The sequence below is a fragment of the Tachypleus tridentatus genome, chromosome 4 (genome assembly GCF_004210375.1).
Source record: "Tachypleus tridentatus isolate NWPU-2018 chromosome 4, ASM421037v1, whole genome shotgun sequence".
In the NCBI taxonomy this organism is placed as follows: domain Eukaryota; kingdom Metazoa; phylum Arthropoda; class Merostomata; order Xiphosura; family Limulidae; genus Tachypleus; species Tachypleus tridentatus.
In genome coordinates this window covers 23,329,384-23,348,470 of record NC_134828.1, presented here as the reverse complement: position 1 = coordinate 23,348,470, position 19,087 = coordinate 23,329,384, and the positions used below count along the sequence as shown (strand labels likewise).

General features: G+C 33.6%; 1 protein-coding gene across 2 annotated transcripts in view; it reads right to left on the bottom strand.

The window, feature by feature from the left end:
* LOC143248675 (HAUS augmin-like complex subunit 3) overlaps positions 1-12,813 on the bottom strand; it is a 42,748-nt gene extending 29,935 nt beyond the window's left edge. Inside the window, exons 1-5 of one of the 2 annotated variants that reach the window (XM_076497277.1) lie at positions 12,687-12,813; positions 10,105-10,299; positions 9,467-9,574; positions 4,862-4,945; positions 4,323-4,434 (exon numbers count right to left, since the gene is read on the bottom strand). In XM_076497277.1, the coding sequence (XP_076353392.1) occupies positions 4,323-4,434; positions 4,862-4,945; positions 9,467-9,574; positions 10,105-10,295 (495 nt within the window). In that variant the 5' untranslated portion in view covers positions 10,296-10,299; positions 12,687-12,813. Of the gene's footprint in view, positions 1-4,322; positions 4,435-4,861; positions 4,946-9,466; positions 9,575-10,104; positions 10,300-12,467 lie in introns of both variants that reach the window. The other variant, XM_076497275.1, reaches the window with a different exon arrangement.
* Between the last annotated feature and the right edge of the window lie 6,274 nt (positions 12,814-19,087).

Here is a 19,087-nt window from a genome sequence, read left to right as displayed (position 1 = left end):
CTTTTCATGACAAAAGATTTTGTAACAGTTGTCTTCAAGAAAGAAGCTATCCTTTAATGCAAATCTACAAAATGGGTTACTTGCACTCTGTAAACTACAGAGAATCAAACCCCAGATCTTATTGTTTTAATGAAAATTAAGTAGTTTCATAATGAAAGATTCTATTAACATTCTCAGAAAAATAGTACTCAATTATTTTCATTAGCTATATCCAATTCTACCTACACCCACATGTACATTCATCTGTTACAGCCACAGATCAGTTCCATATACTTTTCACAGTCTATTGGTCCCAATAGATTTGTAAATTCACAAAACGCATTTAATGTCTTCATCAATAAGCAGGTAGAATCAAAAATGATAACTTACATTCAACTAACTTGACAGGCAAAAATAAAAGACATCAAAACGTTACTGTCGTTTCTTCTGCTAGATTACTACACAGTTTCAACTAAGCTGACAGGCAAAAATAAAAGACATCAAGAAGTTACTGTCGTTTCTTCTGCTAGATTACTACACAGTTTCAACTGAGCTGACAGGCAAAAATAAAAGACATCAATAAGTTACTGTCATTTCTTCTGCTAGATTACTACACAGTTTCAACTAAGCTGACAGGCAAAAATAAAAGACATCAAGAAGTTACTGTCGTTTCTTCTGCTGGATTACTACACAGTTTCAACTGAGCTGACAGGCAAAAATAAAAGACATCAAGAAGTTACTGTCGTTTCTTCTGCTGGATTACTACACAGTTTCAACTAAGCTGACAGACAAAAATAAAAGACATCAAGAAGTTACTGTCGTTTCTTCTGCTAGATTACTACACAGTTTCAACTGAGCTGACAGACAAAAATAAAAGACATCAAGAAGTTACTGTCGTTTCTTGTGCTAGATTACTACACAGTTTTAACTGAGCTGACAGACAAAAATAAAAGACATCAATAAGTTACTGTCGTTTCTTCTGCTAGATTACTACACAGTTTCAACTGAGCTGACAGACAAAAATAAAAGACATCAAGAAGTTACTGTCGTTTCTTCTGCTAGATTACTACACAGTTTCAACTAAGCTGACAGACAAAAATAAAAGACATCAAGAAGTTACTGTTGTTTCTTCTGCTAGATTACTACACAGTTTCAACTAAGCTGACAGGCAAAAATAAAAGACATCAAGAAGTTACTGTTGTTTCTTCTGCTAGATTACTACACAGTTTCAACTAAGCTGACAGACAAATATAAAAGACATCAATAAGTTACTGTCGTTTCTTCTGCTAGATTACTACACAGTTTCAACTGAGCTGACAGACAAAAATAAAAGACATCAAGAAGTTACTGTCGTTTCTTGTGCTAGATTACTACACAGTTTCAACTGAGCTGACAGACAAAAATAAAAGACATCAAGAAGTTACTGTCGTTTCTTCTGCTAGATTACTACACAGTTTCAACTGAGCTGACAGGCAAAAATAAAAGACATCAATAAGTTACTGTCGTTTCTTCTGCTAGATTACTACACAGTTTCAACTGAGCTGACAGACAAAATAAAAGACATCAAGAAGTTACTGTTGTTTCTTCTGCTAGATTACTACACAGTTTCAACTGAGCTGACAGGCAAAAATAAAAGACATCAATAAGTTACTGTCGTTTCTTCTGCTAGATTACTACACAGTTTCAACTGAGCTGACAGACAAAAATAAAAGACATCAAGAAGTTACTGTTGTTTCTTCTGCTAGATTACTACACAGTTTCAACTGAGCTGACAGGCAAAAATAAAAGACATCAAGAAGTTACTGTCGTTTCTTCTGCTAGATTACTACACAGTTTCAACTAAGCTGACAGGCAAAAATAAAAGACATCAATAAGTTACTGTCGTTTCTTCTGCTAGATTACTACACAGTTTCAACTGAGCTGACAGACAAAAATAAAAGACATCAATAAGTTACTGTCGTTTTTTCTGCTAGATTACTACACAGTTTCAACTGAGCTGACAGACAAAAATAAAAGACATCAAGAAGTTACTGTCGTTTCTTCTGCTAGATTACTACACAGTTTCAACTAAGCTGACAGACAAAAATAAAAGACATCAATAAGTTACTGTCGTTTCTTCTGCTAGATTACTACACAGTTTCAACTGAGCTGACAGACAAAAATAAAAGACATCAATAAGTTACTGTCGTTTCTTCTGCTAGATTACTACACAGTTTCAACTGAGCTGACAGACAAAAATAAAAGACATCAATAAGTTACTGTCGTTTCTTCTGCTAGATTACTACACAGTTTCAACTGAGCTGACAGACAAAAAATAAAGACATCAAGAAGTTACTGTCGTTCCTTCTGCTAGATTACTACACAGTTTCAACTAAGCTGACAGGCAAAATAAAAGACATCAATAAGTTACTGTCGTTTCTTCTGCTAGATTACTACACAGTTTCAACTGAGCTGACAGACAAAATAAAAGACATCAAGAAGTTACTGTCGTTTCTTGTGCTAGATTACTACACAGTTTCAACTGAGCTGACAGACAAAAATAAAAGACATCAATAAGTTACTGTCGTTTCTTCTGCTAGATTACTACACAGTTTCAACTGAGCTGACAGACAAAAATAAAAGACATCAAGAAGTTACTGTCGTTTCTTCTGCTAGATTACTACACAGTTTCAACTAAGCTGACAGACAAAAATAAAAGACATCAAGAAGTTACTGTCGTTTCTTCTGCTAGATTACTACACAGTTTCAACTGAGCTGACAGACAAAAATAAAAGACATCAAGAAGTTACTGTCGTTTCTTCTGCTAGATTACTACACAGTTTCAACTGAGCTGACAGGCAAAAATAAAAGACATCAATAAGTTACTGTCGTTTCTTCTGCTAGATTACTACACAGTTTCAACTGAGCTGACAGACAAAAAATAAAAGACATCAAGAAGTTACTGTTGTTTCTTCTGCTAGATTACTACACAGTTTCAACTAAGCTGACAGGCAAAAATAAAAGACATCAATAAGTTACTGTCGTTTCTTCTGCTAGATTACTACACAGTTTCAACTGAGCTGACAGACAAAAATAAAAGACATCAAGAAGTTACTGTTGTTTCTTCTGCTAGATTACTACACAGTTTCAACTGAGCTGACAGGCAAAAATAAAAGACATCAAGAAGTTACTGTCGTTTCTTCTGCTAGATTACTACACAGTTTCAACTAAGCTGACAGGCAAAAATAAAAGACATCAATAAGTTACTGTCGTTTCTTCTGCTAGATTACTACACAGTTTCAACTGAGCTGACAGACAAAAATAAAAGACATCAAGAAGTTACTGTCGTTTCTTCTGCTAGATTACTACACAGTTTCAACTGAGCTGACAGACAAAAATAAAAGACATCAATAAGTTACTGTCGTTTTTTCTGCTAGATTACTACACAGTTTCAACTGAGCTGACAGAAAAAATAAAAGACATCAAGAAGTTACTGTCGCTTTCTTCTGCTAGATTACTACACAGTTTCAACTAAGCTGACAGACAAAAATAAAAGACATCAATAAGTTACTGTCGTTTCTTCTGCTAGATTACTACACAGTTTCAACTGAGCTGACAGACAAAAATAAAAGACATCAATAAGTTACTGTCGTTTCTTGTGCTAGATTACTACACAGTTTCAACTGAGCTGACAGACAAAAAATAAAAGACATCAATAAGTTACTGTCGTTTCTTCTGCTAGATTACTACACAGTTTCAACTGAGCTGACAGACAAAATAAAAGACATCAAGAAGTTACTGTCGCTCCTTCTGCTAGATTACTACACAGTTTCAACTAAGCTGACAGGCAAAAATAAAAGACATCAATAAGTTACTGTCGTTTCTTCTGCTAGATTACTACACAGTTTCAACTGAGCTGACAGACAAAAATAAAAGACATCAAGAAGTTACTGTCGTTTCTTGTGCTAGATTACTACACAGTTTCAACTAAGCTGACAGACAAAAATAAAAGACATCAAGAAGTTACTGTCGTTTCTTCTGCTAGATTACTACACAGTTTCAACTGAGCTGACAGACAAAAATAAAAGACATCAATAAGTTACTGTCGTTTTTTCTGCTAGATTACTACACAGTTTCAACTTAGCTGACAGGCAAATATAAAAGACATCAAGAATTTACTGTCTTTTCTTCTGCTAGGTTACTACACAGTTTACTTTGTTTGAAAAAAAAATTGCAACAAGTCTTGAATACAGATACCAGATTGTTGTTAATAAAACTAACATGCAATAATATTCAACCACATAAAACACATCATGTAGTCTTGGACAAGTGATTCAAAGAACTGCAAGACGTGACGAACACACCTGTTTGCTGACCGAAACAAACTGTTCCTGTTGTTTGCACAAGTCATGTTGCAGATCTCTAAGAAGGTCTTCCATCAACAGTCCATAGTGGTTGTATTGACTAAGTTGAATGCTAAAATATTTAAAAAAATGTCTTTAATGAAAAGAGCAAACCAAAATCACATAATGACAGTTTTGTTACAATATAATTTTAGTTTATACAAGCTCTTTGGAAATCTTGAAACATGCTGAATTCAGCTGCAAATTCTACACTTACAAAGACAATCTCAATCATCTACTGTCATTTTCTACTTATAAATTGCATAGAACAATTAAGTTTTGTTTTGAAATACCTTACACTTAAATTTCTATTCAAAAGAACAAAAACACCAATCTTGCAATAATCTATCAATACTTAAACTATTTAATGTCTCTATTTACCAAGTAAAGAGAAAAACCTCCTAGTATGAAGATATTAATTTACAAATGTTGCAAAACTTGTTTAATATTAGACTACAGAAAGAACAACTGACAAATTGAAGTTTTAAAATTAATATTACCTTAAAACATCTCTCTGGTGTGTAAGCTCATTAACTCTGGCTTCAACTGATGAGAGTTCAGCTCTGATCAAAGATACCTCTTCCCTATTTCATTAAAAAATGTCATAATTATTGTTCATGCATAAAATGAAAACTCAAACGAGATTAACTTGTTTCTAATGCATATGTATTATTTTAAAAACAAGTGAAGTGCATGCTGTTCTTTTATCATGAAATTTGTCACCAAGTAATAGATGTCTACTGTAGAAAAATCCTTAACCTAACACACTCATATATTTATGTTACTATAAATACTATTAAAAAGTAGTTCATGACAGTGTGACAAAATCCAAAGTTGGGTTTGCCTGTAAAAAGCCATCAAAATGGAACCTACTAGAATTATTCTAAATCAGAGCAACTCCACAAGGGAGAATGCACACAGGAAGAGATAGGACCTAATTGAAGGCACTGATACCAGGGATGAGTAGTGAAGTGCAAGAAACCAAAAGAAATGATGTTTGGCATTAGGCAATGTGAAGAAGATATATATCTGTGAAGTTTGAGGGAATAGATCCAATGGAAGACTCCGGGGTAGAAGGACCGTTTTCTTTACAGGACATGGTCTTGTCTGGAAATACAGTCCACAACAATATCCAGTGCACCCAGAACAAGAAAGGCTATTAGATATACTCAACTGGATTGGACTAAAAAGAGGAGGTCCTATGTTTGAGAACAAATAATCCTGGAGTGTGTGCCCCCCAGCAGTTGATGTGCGGCATGAGTGTAGAATTGTTTGAATGGATCATTTACTAATGATCCATAAGTCAAAAATAAAAATATTTGCATGCCTAATACACAGCAAGCAGTTCAAGGGTGTTGGTATGCAGAGAATGCTCCTCCAGAGACCACAACCCCACAGTTAGACTGTCATTCAGAGACACACCCCATTCTGACTGAGAACCATCCATAAATAAGTGAAGGTCCAGTTTGAGAGAAGTTAAGAGAATGCCAGAGGTCAGAGATACTATTAGAATGGCCTAGCAATCACACAAGGTACTCCAGTATAGAACAGGGTAATTGCACTGTGGAAAAAAAGCATCCAAAACATAAACCTTGGCCATCCACAGACCTGGTTTGAAATGGCCAGCAGAGAATAAATCAGTGGTTCTTAACCTTTTTCAGTGTTTGCACCCCTTTCAAATCAGTAATCATTTCTCGCACCCCCTGGAAACTTAAATATAAAAAAAGCTAAAAATACAAAGTTGATGTAATCAAAAATTTTTTTTTAATCTTCATACATACAGCATACCTTTTTTCAAGACAAAAATTCAGGGTACATAATGAAAAATTAATTTCAATGTTTCTTCTTAGGAGAAATATAAAGCATACTCTTATGTAAAAATATAGATTTGCTTTAATTATTCATGGGCATCCTCGCACCCCTTGGGAATCATTTTCGCACATTTTCGCATGTGGAAAACCAAGAAACATTTCAGAGAAGACAATAATTAGCATCATCCCCCTGTTTTTAGGGAAACAACAAAAAGGTTGAAGTGAAAACCAGAAAGAGTCATGAACCCTCTTAATCCCTTATTTTCCCACTCAATCCAGTACTGCCCACTTGAGAAATTCAAGGTGACCAGAAGTGGACAGGTGGTAAAATGAGACAGGTTGGGATGAAGGAGGAGGAAGAAAATGTAGAAAAAGACCATGTGAAGAAACTTGAATAATTCCTCTGTCAGCTAAAAAACTTATTCAAAGTCTGCAAAACATGACAGATGTGCTTCCACGGGTCTCAAACCAACCAGTTGGTCATTGGCAATTAGATTGATAAATGAGACCTCAGATGGAAGCGGGAAGGGAAGAGGTAAATATCCCGGATACCAGAATAAATAAGAAGTGGGAGAATGACAAGGCTGGAGCAATGGAAAACTACAAAAGATAAGAAACATTGGTGGTAAAAAGCTTAAGTCCATGATTCCATCAAATAAGATACATCACAAAAATATCCAGATGAAGAAATGGAACAAGATAAATGTCCCAGAGAAAGGTGAAAGTGTACAAGACTTGAGATAAGAGAGTAACTCCTCCCAAAGGATTCAACAACAGAAAAACCAGATGAGAAGAAAAAGGCCATCACAGGTGGAATGGGCCATTGTCGACAAGAAAAAAAAAAAAGAGATGAATGAGATTCCACAGAAAAATTATCAAGGAAGCAGTGAAGGGTTTCTGTTATGAACTGAAAGGAGAAACAGAACTGAAAAATGGTACTGAGAAAGGCTTGAAAACAGGAAAATTGGGAACTGAAAGGAGAACCAGAAGATACTGAATCCAACCAAAATTTTGCAAAAGTGACTCCAAAGACTGGAAATCAAGGAAGAGGAAATTGCCATATGGGATGGTGTGTCACACTGATACTGGTGGATGGTCTTGCAGTTCAAATTCACATGGTTTCTCATGAAATTAGGAGGAAGTTTTCACAAGGCTAGTGGTTTGAAAATCTCTTTGGCAAAGTGCACGAACACAAGGAAGAAAACTAATCTGTATGAAAAAGTGTTTTCAGTAAAACACTTCATACAATAAAATTGTTATAGTGTTATCTGCATTTGTTATTATTTCTATAATGACAGACAATGATATGTCATACGAGCAGAGTTAGTTGAAATTTATAGGAAAACACCACTTAAATCTACCCCTGGTTACAATCATTTTTGACACTGCATGAAGACTATGACCCTCATAAAGAATTATAAAAGTAGAAATTAACAATAAATTATTACTATAAATGGATTTAGTGATGGTTTATACATGCATGTGTGTGTGTAGATTATATATATGAAAGAGAGATAGTTTGTACTCCCTTGGACTAAATATGAGAATGAATTACTTAATAGTAGAGATGGAACAAATATTAGTTTTGGTCTGATGATGGAAATTGGAAACACAACGTAATAACTTTAAAGATACCTCTGTCAGAGTTAAATATAACTGTGCTTGGGGTATCAAGAACCTTAAGTCAAAATGGAAGACTGTGATATTGTGGAAATTATTGAGACTTTGTTGGATGTGGAAAATACACTGACAATAGGAATTATTTCAGAATTCCAAGTTATAAGTTGTTTGATGATGGATCTAATTATTTTCTCTCCAAAACTTCAGAGAGCCAATCAGAGGGAATGAAGTTTAAGATTTATCATGAACCACAAAGGATGATTCAGTTGCAAGAAGTAAAGCAGGGGAACATTTGGGAGAAAAGTAATAATTTTTTACATGTAAACTATCCAAGTTTCAAGTGAATATAATCAGGTTAAACACAATCAATTAAGAAGCTGAACAATAATGTGATTAGCAAAGTTCAATAATAACCTACTTAGAACAAGTATATTTTTCTAACAAGCTAGTTGGCTTACATTTCAATAAGCAGTAATAGACTGGTACCTTACAAGAATTTAAAAATGAAATCAATAATTTCCTAAAAGTCAAAAGAGAGTTTAAGTTTTTACTTTTTAGGGCAGTCTTGAAGGACCAAATGATCCCTTGTTGGTTGTATGTCTATTATGTCAGAATACACTTTGAAATAGAAACTGGTTGAAAAGGGTAATATATACTGTGGATGATGACTAAAATATGCCACACTCAACACTTCCATCAATTGTTTTTATGAAGGCCTATCACAGTCGTTAACATTCTGAGTTCTTCCTCTTCCAACAAAAGGGAATCCTCAATATTCATGGTACTTTAAATTATTATAGCAAGATTAGAATACATTTATCTATGAGGCATTTATTCCCTTTTTATTACCTATATTTTGGTGCACCAGTGATACCAAGTATGAGGCACAAGTATACCCAATTTGATTTTAATAATCATCAGTATATCTACCAGCTTATCCTCAAATTGAAATTCTTTTTTGGCAGGATAATCTATGAAACGTTTTGTGTGGTCAAATAGAATCAATCAAAAGGATTTGACCTCCAGAGTCCAAAACTGTAATTAGATATCAAATTGGTCAAGAGATGATAAAGATATAAGCTAAAAGTTTGCACTTGAGAAAAATACAAACTCAGAGCTGTTTTATGAGCCACTCAGCTGATCCTCAAATTGAAATTCTTTTTTGGCAGGATAATCTATGAAACTTTTTGTGTGGTCAAATAGAATCAATTAAAAGGATTTGACCTCCAGAGTCCAAAACTGTAATTAGATATCAAATTGGTCAAGAGATGATGAAGATAGAAGCTAAAAGTTTGCACTTGAGAAAAATACAGACTCAGAGCTGTTCTATGAGCCACAACTAATAATAAGTATTGAATGTGGTAACACTGACTTCAGGTATCCTGCTGTGTAACATGCAGAATTCTAAACAAACACAGATAATTGGATACAACAAATATTCACTTCAGATACATTAAAAAATTACATAACTAATAAGGGCTTGCAGAAAAATGTAAATAGTGGGTGGTTTGTTTGTTTTGGTACTCTAACTCTTTCACATTTATTAGTTTATCTCTGGAAAAATGTATACATTTTAAAAATTAATTATTTAATGACCTGAACTGCATTAATTCTTTCTCAAAAACTTAACCTAAGAATCTAGCATATTCCACTTTTTTTTCAAAGTGACTTCACCTCAAGACATCCAGTGGTACAGACTGAGACTCAAATGTCAAACAGTGTAATGCTTTTTCCAAAACTTCTTCCTTCAACACAGATCCACGAGATTTTAACTCTTCATACCTAAAATACATAAAGCCAAAATTTAATTAAACACACACTATTAGTAACATTTGATAAAATTAACAAACTTCCTTTAACAAGTCCCTCAAAAACCAATGGGGGAATATTTTTGTTGAAAAAAACAAAAACTATCCAATCTATTTTTTTAAGTTAAAGTCAAATTTTTTGGACACATTTATTGGCATTGGGGCTGCACAATAGGTATGGAAGTTTCCAAATGACAGACAGTCTACATCATAAGTTAAAAGTAATTATTAATATTAATACAATGGTTATTAATATATTTTTAGATATTTATTACAGGCATTTATTATACAAATAAAATTCATACATATATATATTAACATATAAACATATTTATACATTTTCAAAGTTATTCAAATTGCATGGGTATAACAGAAAAGTTATTAACATTGGAGAGGCATAATGGAAAACTACCAAACAATGTTAAGTTCCTTTATACCCTGATAAATATTAGTTACTAGCATGCATAGATATATAACTAAATTTTCAGGTTTATTGATACATACTGGTGGAGTTCTTCTTCTGTCAACACATTTGCTCTATCAACACTGTCACAGAACCAGTCAAGGAATGGAACCAAAGGCTTAGTTTCAAACATCCAATCAAAGCTGCAACCATCCAAGTCTTTTGCTCCAGGAAAACCAACTTTGATTAAAGTTTGTAGAAATTTTCCACCCCCATTCATCTCTTCACTCATGTCACTATAAAAACACACATCTGACATAAGAGACAATAAAAATCAAACATAAACAGATTTTGATCAAGAACTGTGATTAAACCTTTAAGATGTTCAAGAAATCAATACCAATGAAGGAAATCATTGTTTCTCTTGTCACGTTTCACATAAAGATACACGAGGTCTACACTCAGTAGTCATCCCTGATTTTCACGTGATGGACAAGAAGGAAAGCAGCTACTCAATGCCATCTATTGCCAACTCTTGGGCTTATATTGTCAGACAAAACAGTGGAATTTGACCATCAATCTTCTAATGCACTCAGAACTAAAAATTCAACAATTTCCTTTGTGTGTGTGTGGAAGGGAAGATTAGAAAATTCAAATAGGTCGTTACAGCTTATCCTCGTTGTCACTTGTACAATATTCCAAACCTCACATTTCTAAGTAAACAAATTTATTATCACACAGCTGGTGAGAGAATAGGTATTGAACAAATGGCTACTCTCATTTAGACTTCAATTCTAAAAACAAGAATCATACTATCACATAGTTCCACTTCCCTAGTTCTACACACACAAGTTAATGACTACTCTCATTTAGACTTCAATTCTAAAAACAAGAATCATACTATCACATAGTTCCACTCCCCTAGTTCTTCACACACAAGTTAATGACTACTCTCATTTAGACTTCAATTCTAAAAACAAGAACAATACTATCACATAGTTCCACTTCCCTAGTTCTTCACACACAAGTTAATGACTACTCTCATTTAGACTTCAATTCTAAAAACAAGAACAATACTATCACATAGTTCCACTTCCCTAGTTCTTCACACACAAGTTAATGACTACTCTCATTTAGACTTCAATTCTAAAAACAAGAACAATACTATCACATAGTTCCACTTCCCTAGTTCTACACACACAAGTTAATGACTACTCTCATTTAGACTTAAATTCTAAAAACAAGAATCATACTATCACATAGTTCCACTTCCCTAGTTCTACACACACAAGTTTTTCAAAATAACTTATAGTTAGCTGGAAAGTGAAAAACTAATTTCAAGTTAGTAGAAATATCAGCATAACTATTAAATCAACCAGATGTGTAAACATCATTAACAACTGTTAGAGCTAACTCTGAAAACCAGCCAGACTTTTACAACCCATTCTTAAATGGTATAAATGAAATTGTAAAGCATAAGTTTCAAGTATTATTTATCTAGTTATGACCTGTTTCTTACTGCTTACAAATATTTCCTTCTATCACTTGTTTCAGCCCTAGATTTATTTGCTCATTGTAAACATTAAATATTAGTAAAATAATTTTATATTAAAAAAAACAAATACAAAGTTCCCCTTTGTGGTGACACTTGGATACCGAGTTCATTACTAATTATTCATTTAGGATTCAAAATTGCTTCTTTGGCATTTAAAATAATATTACAAAATATATTTTTGTTCATCTTCTGGTTCTTTTATACCCAATTAATTATTATTGCTCTTCTTATTTTGTGATTTTTGTTGTATTAAAAACATTACTTTTGTATTGGAGATTTTGTTGTTTATTTAACAAGTCTTGGCCAAAATGATTCCAAGAATAACATGGAACATTTACCTAAGACATAACATTTTTTTTCTGTGAGGCCCTTCACTTATTTTCAGGACCATAACCTCCAAAATGTATTTTACGTGTGTGTGTGTGACACTATATTTACCTTCATACAAAATAAAATTATCATTACACACAAACAATTGTAATAGAATTTTACATTTTTATTGTTAATTGGTTATTTTTTTAACATATGTATTCTCCTTGTATCAGGTATTAATATTCGTACTACTTACGTAGTGTAGAATATACCTGAACTTATACATCACTAACTACTTGTAGTAATATTAATAGTATATTACAAGTTACTTTAACTATCACTCAATGAAACGAAACTTTCAGAAGCAAATATTCTTGTACTTGAAAAAGTCAATAAGTTTTAAAATATACTAAAGGTAAGTTGTTCACTAAAGTAGAAAAAATATTCTTATTCTTTTTCGTGTTTATTCAAAAAAGCTAAATTTTTGATGTTAACTAAAGTTTTACTTTTGTCATTTTAAATTTCTCTTCATTTAACTTACAGTTACAAGCTGATATTTTTTATACTTAATATTTATAATACTATTACTAGTATTACCTCTCGTTGTTATAATCTAGTTTTAGTACATTAATAGTTTCTTCAGTGGCACTGGTATTGGGTAGTACGTCTACTAGCTTTTGTAAGTAAGAGGCCCAGCGTTTTGTTTACGTGATTACAGAGTAAATTAAAACTTACACAGTATCTGACGAATAACGTTACTTATTAAACCTACACATTACGTAAAAAGACCTTTCATTCACATTTCAGTTAGAATACCGTTGTTAATTGACTTCTTCAACCGAAATCGTCTTTCGTAATTTTAACTTCAAATTTCAGTTGTTACTCTTAGTCCTAAATTACATCTTATGTTAAGTGTCATTCATTAAACTACGTTAAATCAAACAGTTTAGATATGTTTGTTTTCCCGCCGAAAAACGTATTCGATTTCAAACGAAAAGACTGCTAATATTACAAAAGAAGAAAATCAAAAAGTATAAATAAATAATCTTGCTTTTACAAGATACAACAACTAATTTTATTTATTTAAACTGTACACAACAATTTAACCATTAAGTATCATAGTATCTCAAAGGTGCATAAATAGTTTATATTGAAGGTTGAAAATAAACGTCTAGCTTTCAAAAGCTTTCAGTTTTGGTCCGACATGGCCAGGTGGTTAAGGCACGCGTCTCGTAATCCTCGGGTCGCGGGCCCGTATCCCCCTCACACCAAACATGCTCGCCCTTTCAGCCATAAGGGCATTATAACACAACAACCAATCCCACTATTCGTTGGTAAAAAAGTAGCCCTAGAGTTAGCGGTGGGTGGTGATGACTAGCTGCCTTCCCTCTAGTCTTACACTGCTAAAATAGGGACGGCTAGTGCAAATAGCCCTTGTGTAGCTTTGCGCGAAATTCAAAACAAACCAGACTCTCAGATTTCTTATTTTTATACATAAGGCACTATTCAAGTAAAAATAGGGAAGGTTTCTGCTCTCAAATATTAAAAGAGACATTGAAAGACTAAAATCAAATTTTCAAGTAATGTGTTCTGATGGATTAATATCTACTTCATTCAGATCTGTTTTGAATTTTCCTACATAATGTTCGATGTTATTGAAATAGTTGAGCCTTAAAATGTTTGCATGAGAAGATATATTGATAATATTTTCTGCTCTAAAAATAAAAGAGATTTGTTTGCTGTTCAACTTAAAGAAACCATCGAGGGTAACAAAATCCGATTTATTAGTATTGTAAACCCCCGGGGATACTGATGAGCAAATAAGTTAAATACGAGAAAAAAGAAACATTTCGAAGTTCAGCCATGTCACAGTCTTAAAAAGGCAGCAACTTTGAATAAGGATTTTAATGTTTTACCTGTCTAAAACACATTGGTTCTGAAACTGGAGGTGAATGTCCTAGGAATGCATAACGTGGAAATATATCATGAAGTGGGAAATGTTTCAGGGAAACAAAATATCACACAAATTATAATTGATTTAGTTTCTCGATGTAAATTCTATTGATCATTTTACATTTTAACCTTAATATTCTGCGGCAACCCTACGACTAACATGATCAGCCAGTTTCTTTCTGCTTTTTCCAGCAATAGTGTTTCATGTACATTTCAACTTCATACGGTGGTGTTTTGTTATACGGTCCTATATCTCGGTCGTAATCCGAGAGTAGCGAGTTTAAATCCCGGTCGCACCAAAGATCTCGCCCTTTTAGCCGTGAGATTGTTAAAATGTGACGGTCAATCGCACTATTCGTTTGTAAAAGTGAATCCCAAGAGTTGGCGGTGGGTGACGATGACTAGTTGCCTTCCCTCTAGTTTTACACTACTAAATTAGGGACGGCTAGCGCAGATAGCCCTTTGGTAGTTTTGCGCGAAATTCAAAATAACACAACTGTTTTGTTGTTTCTTTCAGTTGGCTGATAAAGTATTGCTAAATCTGCACCTTCAAACTATTAAATCTATGAATTAATACAGCTGGCGAAGTATGACTAAAGTGCCCCTTGTGGTACAGTGATATGTCTGCGGACTTATATTGCTTAAAATCGGGTTTCGATACACGTGGTGGGCAGATCACAGATCGCCCTTTGTATAGCTTGGTATATAATAACGAAATAAAAGGACTAAAGGAAGATTTTTTTGCTTAACAAGAAGAATCATTTGTTATTTAAAAAAATAAAAAGGAAAGCCACTTCCATACAATATGCATGGTTCTGTGCTTCGAAGTGTTATATTTAAATAAGATCACTCTTATAACACATAAAATTAATATTCTACATGAATTATTAAATAACATGACTGAAAAATAATTATAAGTGTATATAATCAGGTTAATTCAATTGAAAATCAAGTTGTTGTTTTGGAATTTCGCACAAAGCTACTCGAGGGCTACCTGTGCTAGCCATCCCTAATTTTGCAGTGTAAGACTAGAGGGAAGGCAGCTAGTCATCACCACCCACCGCCAACTCTTGGGCTACTCTTTTACCAACGAATAGTGGGATTGACCGTCACATTATACACCCCCACGGCTGGGAGGGCGAGCATGTTTAGCGCGACGCGGGCGCGAACCCGCGACCCTCGGATTACGAGTCGCACGCCTTACGCGCTTGGCCATGCCAGGCCTTGAAAATCAAACAAACAAACTAACATGGCAGGGGTTTAGTTTAGAGAGAGAGAAATCAGAAGAGTTCTCTCTCCAACTGGGGTGTTCAGGAACGTTGTGGTTCCTCTTCGTCCCCTTTCGTGAATTGTTATTAGGAATAAGTTGTTGGTTTTTTTAAATTAATTATTATTATTATTTTTAACTCTTTGGGTGGAGGATGTCTCTCTAAATGTTGTCTTGGGAGGAGGCAAAGGCAGCACCGGAAAGAAAGGCCGAGACTTGTCCCGAGAGGAAGAAATCAAGCAAATGTGAACATGAATACAATTCATGAGTAGAATTCAAATCAAATCAAACGGCGCGATTCAGGAAAATCAAATATGAAACTATTTTAAGTTATTCACTTGAAGAAGCAACTGACTTTTGTCTAGGCGAAGTAACATTCTGTCCCATTTTTAAAACTGTTACATGCACTTAAATTTACAATGACAAATTATAAAACAAACATTGGTAGCTATCAGTTGCGTTTATTGTTAATTTGATTGAAATAAATTTGAAATTTTAGGATCAGTATTTTTCTTTTAAAACTTTAAAGCGTCTATAATACAAACGTACAAAATAAACTAAATTATACGCTTTTGCATTTTATATGACTTAAAAGTTACAAATTTTTTCTATGTATGTAACATTTGAATTTTCTTTTAATTATGAATATTTTGAGCACATATAAAGAACAGAAGTTTGGGCGCCCTCACTTGCACAGAGGTTTGTCTTCGGACTCACATTCCGAGAAATCGGGTTTCGATATCTGTGGTGGACAGAACACAGATAGCTCATTGTGTATCTTTATACTTAATACCAAACAAATAAACAGAAGTTTGGGTCCTCCACTCGGACAGCGTTAAGTCTTCAGATTTACAACACTACAATCTGGAGTTCGATTCCTCTCCGTAGAGACGCCAAATAATCCAATATGGCTTTACCATAAAAAAAGACAAAAACACATATACAAAAACCGGAATCTACTAACCTTGAGTGTTGTATCTACTGGCTGAGCCATTGGGATCATGTATCCGCTGTAAACCGAGTAAGCAAATTAGCCTTAGATGTTACGTTATAGAGCAGAAACTCGATTAACATGCGGCATATATTATCTTTCGGGATTTTTGTTTTATAACCAATATCATCCTGTGTTTAAGGCCACTTTATTGTTGTCGCATGGTGCAAGAAATGTTACCAGATTTTAGAATTCCTTATGCATTTCATCAATATTTTTAAAGTAATGATGGCACTCTCAAGAGCTGTATTATTCAAAGTTGTAGAACACAAGAAATGCTTTTAAAATATTCTTTGATAAACTGTTAAGGCAGAGTATCCACGTTGAGTAACTTAAAACAGACAACTGCTTATTGTAAAAAACACAATTGTAGAGAACAATGTTTCGAGAGTGCTCTAAAGTTGAAAAAAAAAGAAAAAAGAAGGCTTTCGAAATGTCTCCATCGGCATTTTGGATTTTCTAACAGGCAGGTGCCGTCCACTCTAGTTTGGTCATTATGCTATTGAAGTCTCCTCTGTTATAACAAGCATTCGTTACCGTATCAAGCATTATTATTTGTGCTAAGTGCTGAAGGTAATATTACATGAATTTCGTAAAAATTTGTGGCTAAAATTGGCAATGAATAATAAATGTCCATTCATATGATTCTTTTGAAGACTTACTAACCTATTTTGCTTGACCTCACCACTATTCATGTATCTGCACATGCTTTCATAAAGCTGCCGAAATTGGGATTGAATTTTATAAATTTATTATTCTGATTTTGTTCTTCTTTCATTACTTTTATATCAGGATACGTTTTTTGTTTCATTACTTTCTTATGGCTGGATTCCTACTTCGTCTTAAAATTCAAAACTTTTAACATTCTTGGTTGTTTACTTTTTGTTATACATATACATATTGTATTTACTTTATCTTTAGAAATTTTCGCTTGTCTATCCATCCATGTGGAACGCCATCCATTTGGTTGAAAAGATAATTAAATACGTATATGAAATGTTTATCATTTATATTATAACTATTTTTGTATGTGAATGAATTTTATCGAAATATCAAAAACGGATACCCTCACACCAATCAAGTAAGCTAAAGACATTATGTAGCAATAGTCCGAGCCATGTCCGCACTTGTTCCTCTGACGTGAATAGGTAGGTAGATAGTAGATGAAACGTTTTAGCTTTATAAATATTTTAATTGTTATACCAGAAATTGTAGCAACCTTTTTAGGGTGTTTTTGGTATATGTGCGAATAATATATCGTAATAAATACTTTGGGTGGTCGATTTTTCATTAAGAATTCGATAAGGTGATTTTTCGCCGCGTGAATTGTTTGGAATGCTCGTGTTCCTACTTAAAACCAGTGCATTTACAAAGAGTTATAATGTGATAAATATACATCTGATAATATGATCGAATAAGAAAGTGATTATTAGTTCATAGAAATGTTCGTTAGTTTCTTAAAAGATCTAATGAAGCAATATGATAAAGCAGCATTAAGTTCTATGGTATGATATAAATGGACATGGCTCTGAAAAGAGGAAGCTAAAACTATTGTATGTTTGTGTGAACGCTAATTTAATAAATGTTGCATGTAGCACCAAACGTGGTCAAGGAGAGAGGGAAAGGCTTATAAAATATCTGATTCTCCCAAGTCGCTCAAAATCAATCAATCAATATCGGTATTCAGGTGGTAACCTGTTTTTTCTTGGGAGAGAGGGTTTGTCAGGTTTGTTTTTGTCCTCTTCCCCTTCCTGTAGAGATGTTTGTTTTATGTGCTGTAAATTTTAATAATGAGGGTCAGAAATAGCATTTTAGCAAACACTTCGTCTGACTCTTTTCATAGGCCACGTCCACATATAACACGTTGTTATCATTTAAGCGTGTGGAACGCTTTTCTAATGCTAGCTCGGTACGATGGTCCCACTCATTCACTAAAAGTTGTTTAAATTACTCACGCACTCTTCTCTTGTAAATAAAATACTTTTATTTACGTATACACTCCTATTAATCTAATGATATATTGTATTATCTGGCTATAGGTGGCTTATGTTTTATAATTAATTTAATTGTTTAACGGAGAGATGTATTTAGGTACTGTTCTATAATATATGAGATATTTTGTAATATCTGTTAGAATGTTATTTTTATAAAGATTATCACGGAAGTACTTCAATGTCATTTGTTGGAATCTGTGTGATATGTAAGGCAAGTTTAAACATTTATGTGGAAATCTGGCTGATGTACTCTGTAAGTAGTAGTTAATATTTTGTTTTAAACAGTTTGTATTTTATTTAGTATTGTGTGATGCATTGTAATAGGCTGAACTTGCATATTCCGGTACTGGTATTATATATGTTGAGTAACTATTGACAATGGTTATAAATGATGTGCCTTTGTTTCTATCTGACAGACTCTTGACATAATTAACGCGTTTCCGTGCTATGTTTGGTATATCCATTATAAGTTTGCTTGTTTGTAGTGGAGTTACCGTAATACGTTTATTGTAATACCTACGTTTGTTTCAGTTTGGTGCAGGTGACGTATATTGTTAGATGTGTATTGCGTTTGACCCTCACTAAATGTGTAGAGATTTTCGAGAGCAAGAATCAATCAACAATAATTGGTTTACGTGTTTTCGAATATTTTGAATGTTTGAGAATCTCGCGTGAAAATATAAAAGCAAGCCGTCACAAAACGCCAGAAGATAGCTGTTATTATTGGTCAGCTACAGTCAGTATACTATAAACCTTGGAAACTGTAACTGTGGTTAACGCTTATTATTTGGAAAACAACAGAATTTGACCAAGAACATTTATAGATTTCGAACATTACGAACCGTACAACTTCAGCAAATTAACTTAGAATGTTATTATTTCTAGGAAGACATTAGATACTGTGATCGGTGAAAACTTACGGGTGCTTTAAGCGAACTAGCCGTCAAGAGAAATGTACAGGGCTATCAACAAAGAATTACTTTGTTCTCCGTGAACGTCGATAAAAGATTCA